The sequence below is a fragment of the Salvia splendens genome, chromosome 9 (assembly GCF_004379255.2).
Source record: "Salvia splendens isolate huo1 chromosome 9, SspV2, whole genome shotgun sequence".
Taxonomy (NCBI): Eukaryota; Viridiplantae; Streptophyta; class Magnoliopsida; order Lamiales; family Lamiaceae; genus Salvia; species Salvia splendens.
Window position 1 is genome coordinate 21,644,449 of NC_056040.1, and position 8,170 is coordinate 21,652,618.

At 36.1% G+C, this 8,170-nt stretch overlaps 1 protein-coding gene across 4 annotated transcripts; it reads right to left on the bottom strand.

The window, feature by feature from the left end:
* Positions 1 to 1,601: 1,601 nt before the first annotated feature.
* On the bottom strand, positions 1,602 to 7,167 carry LOC121748420 (MADS-box protein SOC1-like). Of its 4 annotated transcripts, none has more exons than XM_042142771.1 (8): positions 7,015 to 7,167; positions 6,431 to 6,617; positions 4,703 to 4,781; positions 2,637 to 2,698; positions 2,461 to 2,560; positions 2,316 to 2,357; positions 2,181 to 2,222; positions 1,602 to 1,984 (listed from the first exon to the last, which is right to left on the bottom strand). In XM_042142771.1, the coding sequence occupies exons 2-8, from the start codon at positions 6,610 to 6,612 to the stop codon at positions 1,859 to 1,861; spliced, it is 633 nt and encodes a 210-aa protein (XP_041998705.1). In that variant the 5' UTR covers positions 6,613 to 6,617; positions 7,015 to 7,167; the 3' UTR covers positions 1,602 to 1,858. The 4 variants fall into 4 exon arrangements, with proteins under 4 accessions (XP_041998705.1, XP_041998708.1, XP_041998704.1 ...); XM_042142774.1 differs by having other exon boundaries at positions 6,978 to 7,139; XM_042142770.1 differs by lacking the exon at positions 7,015 to 7,167 and adding an exon at positions 6,799 to 6,971.
* Positions 7,168 to 8,170: the final 1,003 nt, after the last annotated feature.

Consider the following 8,170-nt stretch of genomic DNA (forward strand, 5'->3'; position numbering starts at 1 on the left):
CCAAAAGGGTCCACAATGAGTTGGTGGGAGGTGGCGCATATGGAACGGGAACGGAAGCATCGGCGGTTGCAGCCGCGGCTCGACGGCGGTTGGTCGCCGCCTTCTTCCTTCCTTGCGGTCGGCATTGGGAACCGCTCGGGCCGGCGTCGGGGCTACCCAAGTTAGCTCCGGCGAGTTGGCTAGCCACTTCTTCGGAGCCGGCGTCGGATAGGGATACCGACCTTGACCGTTTGGAGGAGCCGCTAGATGAGGATGTTATGGCTCCCCTATACTTCGGGTGCGTCCGCGTCTCCTGCCAAACGTTGAGGTACTTGAACGGCTTGTAGTTCATGGATTGGTAGGTGCTCATCGCGGCAGTGATGATGTCGACCTCGCTCCGGCCGCTCCCCGCCGACCGCTCTTCCTGGAGGAAATAGCCATTGAACTTGCCAATTTCTTCGTTGGCTCGGTACATGGCGTTGCGCACCATACTCTCGTTGCGCTCGACTGTTCCCGGCGGCCGGTTTTCATTGTACCGGCGAGCGATGCGCCACCAAAAGTGATCGTCGGATTGGTTCGTGCCAAGCACAGGATCTTCGGAGATTTCCAAGTATGCCGTGAACAATTTATCCATCTCCGCTGGAGTGTACGGTGTGCGGACACCGCGAGTAGGAGGAGTCGGAGTTTGGGAGGGGGCGGTCGACCTAGGCTCGGGTGTCCACCCGTATCGCCCTTCGGGGGCATCTTGGTCGTCGATTGGGTATGGCCGATAGCCACCCGGAACTCCCGAACTTTGGGTTTGAGGAGTGGTTGAATATTCCGTTTCCGGACTAGGAAACAGTTGTGAACCGAACCATTCGGGGTTTCAACCGTGGGATCCCGGGGGGTTATCGCCTTGGCCGGACATTGTTGAGAATGGAAGATGAGAGAATGAAGATGATAATGGATATGAGAGAATGAAGATGAGAATGGAAATGAGAGAATGTTGATGAGAATTGTGTACTGTGGTGTGAATTTTTTGTTGTGAAAGTGGGGGTATTTATAGATGAAAATGTGTATTTTTGGGGAAAAAAATAAAAAAAATAAAAAAATGGTAGAAATCGGTTAAAAACAGATATATTTTTTTTGGGAAGTGGAAAAAATATTTTTTTTATTGATTTTTAATTAAAAATAAATAAATAAATTCAAAGGCAAAGGCTATGCCGTTGCCCAATCGCGTGCCGCCACGTCACCTGCTCGCTGGCACGGACGTGCTCGATGCAGCGAGCAGCACCGTGCCAGCGGCACGGACGGACGGACGCCGTCCGTCCACCGTTGCAGATGCTCTAATCTTCTTGTTGTCTTTTCCCATTTTCTATATTTCAGGCTTAAGTGCTTAACCAATACCCCACACTCCTTCAAAAAATAAACTAATTTTACCATTTTGGATCGTCCTTTAAAATTAGACTAAATTTAAAATTCGAGCCATTTACAAGTTTGTCTATTTTTCCAAAGACGTAGAAAGTATTTCATACTTTTTGGTGAATGTATCAATATAGATAAATATAAGCTTTTTCATAGACAAAGATAGTAAATAATGTATTGCAGTCGCATAACATCACATCCATAAGGAAAACTGAAGAAACAGTCACAACAATTTAATTACCTTACTAATTAAATTAAGCTGTTGAAGTTTCAAACGTAACTCTACAATGCAAAATAAAATTTACCCATTTTCTTGGTCCTTTTTTCTTTAATTTAGAAAGGTAAGAACAGCAATGTAAAAGGAGTTTGAGTTAGCCCTAGTACATGAGGGAGCTAATATATGACTAATTATTAATTAGATTTATTTGTTATAAGGAGAGGTAATTAAAATGTAAGTGGGTAGAGATTAATTGTATCAAGAGCAGGGAGTTGGTAGGCCAATAAACAATTCAGTCGTCACCGCCTCCGACCTCTCTATGCTTCTACTGTAACTCCCAATTTCTCTATTCATTTCTGATGCCTGATTTTGCTTCAATCCAATCTGCACACAATCATTTAATTAGTCTTGTTTTTATCCTATATCTGGGATAATTTAATGACTCAAATATTATGATGATCTATATATACTAACTTTGACTTGAAGACAAATGTCTAACTGTAATAATAATATATCAAGGTGATGCAACTTCAAAAAACAAAAGTTAAAAAATGCAGATGAATAAACACATTTTAGTTACCTTTTGCCTGAGCTTTTGGTTCTCATCTAATAAAAACTTTTCCTGAAATCAATACAGGAATGATGAAGTATAAATTGATCATCCATGAGATTATGAGAAGCAAGAGTAGAAAAATACAGGCAAGAGTAATCACACCTTTGATAACAACTTTTCTGTTTCCTCATTGTATAACTGAACCTGCATGGAATATATATATATATATAGTTAAAAAATACTCCCTATGAACATATCACAAAAATATTGAACATAACACACACATATAGTAGAGATGTCTCTCTACCTTTCTGGCCCTTATGCTATTAATGCTTCTTTCGAGCCGGTTCTCGATTTGTTCAAGTTCATCCATGGAGCACGACCCAAGATTATGCCCTAAAAGATTCCTGGTGTCAAAACCACACAGTTAGACACAATGGATTAGCCGAAATTATTTTTATCTTTCTAAAGAAGAGAAGCTACTGTTGGGAATTCTCGAGTAGCTCTATCTTCTTCGACATGAATGCTGCTTCGTGCTTTAAGCGCTGCGGTAAGATCAAGCCAGAAAACAATGGTTTTTTTTTTAATAAAAGAAAGCTCACATTAATTGAGTCAATATATCAAGATATTCAATTGGCCAATGTAAAGATAAAAAAGAGAGCAAATACTACATCATATTTTGGGCTTGAAGTGAAATTTTGTCCCACTTCTGGCTGAACTCATAAGATACTTATAAAAACTATTGAAAAATATTTGGCCAAATAAACCCCAAAAGAAACTTAGGAGTATAAGGTAAAAATAAGCTCCTACAGGGTATAAGGTCTCAAATAAATAGGTTTATCTATCTCAACTTATATTGTCATAATCTTATAAACGACAAATTTTTATGTATGAAAGGTACTCCATAATGGTTTGTTATTTTCAAGTTCAATTTTCTCTTTCCCACAAAATATAATTATCTTTCTAATTCACAATACAATTTTGGCAACTTAGAAGCTCTTCAGATATGGAATCCTAGCTTATAAAATTAACTGAACCATCAAATAAACTGGAAAAACTTAAAATAAGCTTAGCCAAACACTCACTCCTTAGTCTTAATTCACAACTAAGTAGTTTTGTTCCTATACTATAGGCAAAATGGACCAATTCATGAGAAACTTTGTGGCTGTGGTAATTGACAACTATCAATATGATTCATGGAATGTACTGTATCAATTATTGTTGTGCATTTATTAAAGTAAAAGTTACTTTTATATTTCCACAAGATCCTAATATGTATTGGTCAGTGCATTTGATCTACCTAAATCACAATAAATTTTTTGGCTTGTAGTTGTATCATTGTATATTATAATTAAGAGTAATCCTATCACATTTACAATATTACTTTCACTAAGATCCTTAAAAGCTACAAAATTATTATTAGTTCATTTATTAAGTTACACCTTAAACAAGTATCTGGAAAATCATAATTCAAATTTATATGACCAGTCACTGCTATACATAGGATTTAGTTAATGTTCAATTATTCACCTGCATGATTAAGTTGAGGATGGTTAAATTATTGACGTTTAAAATCGAATTATAGTATTACATTAGTTATTATAGCGCGCGTACTAGACTCCTAACTTTACATTCTTAATTAGAAATTTCGATATACGAATGCCCTTCTTAGAATTCAAATGATCATTCCATTTCATTCTTATATCTACTTATTTTAGATTTTAATAAAATTATACTCCATCTGTCCTTCACTAAGGGTCCATTTCTGTCGTTTCCATTTATCCCCCATTAAGAGTTCAATTTCACTTTTATTATAAATGGTAAGTAGGTTTTACATTCCACTAACTCATTTCATTCGCATTTCATTATAAACAATAATACAAAGGTGGGATAAATATTTCACTAATATTTTCAATCCACTTAAAACCAATGCCGAAAAAAAAGTGGACACTTAATGGGAATAGGAGGAAGCACTACATTTATAATACTATATTACCATTTGCAATTCAATAGCCTCTCAATTATAGTATAATTTTTAAATTTTATAATCTAAGTAAAATTTTGAATTTTTTAATAATTAAAAACAAAACTTATTTTAAACACTACACAACAGACACACACACTACACACTCTTTAAAAAACATACTCCAAATTATAGTACTCCCCCCGTCCTATAGAAATAGGCCATTTGAGATCGGCACAGATTTTAATGTATAATTGGTAAAGTAAGAGAAAATGGAGAAAAAGTAGTTAAAATTGTGTAGTGGATTGTGAGGCCCATAAATGATAAAGGAAAAAGAAGAAGAAAAAAGTTTTCATAAATGGATATGGACTATTTCTATGGGACAGGCGAAAATGGAAATATGACATATTTTTATGGGACGGAGGGAGTATAATTTTCAGGGGACGAATTAGATCTAACATGGACGTAATATTGCTTACAAAATTAGTAGTTAAGTTAGAATGCAGCATAAATACAAGTTGTGATATCTAAAGTCAGACCTTAAGTAATTAATTTCAATATTGTTTTGGGGGAAGTGAGGCCAAACCTGCATGTTCTGTTCCAATTCCACGCCTGAAATACGATCTTTTGTAACTTCCAAATATTTCTCAATTGATTTCTGCATGCTGAATAATGCATGAATATGAGTAGCTATATACCGATTCAGAGTATTACACACATACAATTTTTAAAAGTTAAATTAAATAAATGAAAGATATACCAGAAGCTGCTTAGTTGTGTTTTTAATCACCGTGCAACAAATTTATTTGTCTTGAAATTCCTAGCTAAATATACTATTACTTCTCTCAAATTGTAATATCTTTACAATATTCATTCCACCAACTACAAACACGTCCATTACACACACACACAAACCATAAAGTCTCGGCTAAAACCTTAATCTCACTCTTCAAATAAATCTAAGATGCTGAAAGTTATTTGAAAACCTATTGCATTTATTATGTTATTACTAATTATCTAACAATGAATACATGCGTTAACATCTATTAAAAAGCAGCAATCAATGACCATCAACAAACAAATATTAATTGTGGGTGGCTTCAAAAATATAAAAATAACTGTACTGTTGTTCACTTCTTAGTTTAAGATGAAGACTTCACGAAATCCATAATAATTTCCTCAATAAAGCCAGTATATGGGTAGAAAGAGACATATATTGTTGTATTTCATATAGGGAAACCAAAACAAATAATTAAATGCTAAGCATGCATGAAATTCTTTCTTTTCTTCTCAAAATTACAAGTATATAACTTTTTTCGGTTGACATATACACATTTTTTATAACCAACTCGTCACAATACTTCTTGAAGAAGACTAGGAAACATTAATTTAAAGGAGCTAGCATATCAAACACAAGTAGATTGGGGAGAAGTAGTACGTAATGCATATATATATGAATGCAAAATATGGTCATCCATACAAAGAAATTTTATTCTACAAATATTATCTAAGCATCATCTATGAGCACCGCTCTAATTTAATCTACATTAGCATTATCATTTTGTTTTATACATATTTTTTATATTCTAATGCCTCGAAAATTGTTATTGACATCGTTTATTTTATAAATTACTTAAAAACAATCAACACTAAATATGAATTAAGTGAAAAATGTTCTAAAAATGATTTTTAAATAAGATATGTAGCATAACATTTAGTGAGAGACACATATACATATGTATAAGTGATTTGGTTCAAGAGAAATCCAAGTTTTCATATCCTACTGGCTAATGTAAATCTACTTTTTGTGGATCAGAATATATATACATGTACAGTGTGAGATACACAAACATGCATCGAGGGCAACAAAGGTATTAGGGTTCTCACCCATACTGTCAATTTTGTTTTAAAAGTCTCTTTTGGTATTGTTATTCCCTATTTCATTGAAGTAATTTTTTTCTAATTTCATGATTCTTATCAAGCATATCTTAATAATCATTTTTTATACTACTATGGTTCATATTCTACCAAAAATTATATTCTCAATAACTATTTATCGTCAAAGACCTAAAGTGAAATCAGAATTCTTGAATAAATCAAATGATGGATCGATTCATAACACAGCCAAACAGGCCCCCCTCTGACATAACAAAACCCTGGGATAAAAATTTATTGCAACAAGAATTAAGCAATTCGTACACTTTTTTTTTCTTCTAAATAATGTTTGACATCATCAAGGACAATAGCATAGTGCATCACCGACTAAGTGAAAAAAAATATTGAAAAAATGAAAAAAAAGGTGAATAGAACATACTTGGAGCTGGAGAATTCATAGAGCCTTCCTTTAGAAGAGAAGATGATCAAAGCAACATCGGCGTCGCAGAGAACAGAGAGCTCATACGCCTTCTTCAACAGCCCATTTCGACGCTTTGAGAAGGTCACCTGCCTGCTTGATGCATTCTCAATTCGTTTCATTTGCACCTTCCCCCTCACCATTGTTTCTATTAATAAATTAATTAGTTATGCAGCAAACACTCTTGAAATAGAGATAAAAATTCTACCAATATTTATACAGGAATTCGAGAGAGTGATTAGTGTAAGCACACATATCCCACTCTACAAACCCTAGAAATTAAAAGTACTTATGCAAATACTCATTAAAGCAAGAGAAGAAGCTACTACCTCCCTATCTATAAAAACTCTCTCTACCTAGGAAAGGATCTTGATAATTATCGACATGGTCCAAGAAAAAATCATAGATAAGAGAATGTTAGTGTGTGATAATATTATTCCACCAAGAACATAATAAGCAGATACGAATTAGCTGAAAATGGTATACAGAAAAGGGAATGGGAATTTACACTGAAATTAGCATCACAAAAACAGCAAGGATCTTACATTTTCTACTACCCAAAAGTCTTGTGCTAATTGACAAAGAAATCTCTTTATTTTGAGACCACAGAACCCATTTATTTCCGTATTCATCCATAAATCTGTTATTCTCCTTGTCTCTTTTTCTCTCCCTCTCAAGTCTTACCACAAAAAAAAGGGAAATGCCCACACAAATAAAAATGGGATTCGTTTTGTTTCTAGCAACGGATAAAGAATGGTGAACAAGGAAAAAAGTTAGTAGTACTCCTATTACTTTTACAGCTATTAAATACTGCAGTACTAAAAATTACGCAATTAAGCAAAAGTTCTTGATTATAATATTAATAAAGAAATGGGACTCATGTCATCATCGTACTACTACTATTATATGGAGTAGTAAAAGTGATTAAGGTCCTCCACAATAGTAATAGCCCAGCAATAGCCCAGCCATAGCCTAGCCACTGCCACATCATCAGCACTAAAAATCCTCCTGCCACATCATAAATAGTCCAGCCATAGCCTAGCCACATCATAAATAGCTCAACCACATCAATAGTCACATCACTAATAACAATTATATAAAATGACATAATTAACAATCACACAATATATGAAATTTAATTTACGAGACATATACGGAAAACATTAATAATACGATTAAAAATTTAAAAAGTACAATAATTTAAAAATATTACAATAATTTAAAAAAAGTACAATAATTCACTCCGCGTCGCCGTCGTCGTCTCCTCCGTCGCTGTCGCCACCATCGCCTCCGCCTCCGTCGCCGTCGCCTCTACTCCCGGCAGCTTCCCTCCGTGCCGCCTCCAAATCCTCATGCATGCTCAGGAGCAATGTTTGAAGCAAACTCTTCTCCACGGGGTCCACCGCCGCCCGCCATTCGGCCATCGTCTTGACCATCTGAGCGCGCGTTTGTTGACGCGCGAAGAATTTGAGATCCGCTGTGGATTGGCCAAGGGGGGATGCCGACTGGACCTCCTGTGAACCCCCGGCGACCCCCATCGCCTCCCGTTGAGCCCGCCTGTGCCCAACCAGGCGAGTACGGCGAGCAAACGAACGAGGGGTCGGGACCTCCTGGGCCGTCTCAGGGAGGTCGTGGGAACCACCGCTACTGCCGCTAAAATCACCGGAATAGTTCAGCCGTTGCTTCTTCGGCCAGCCAGAG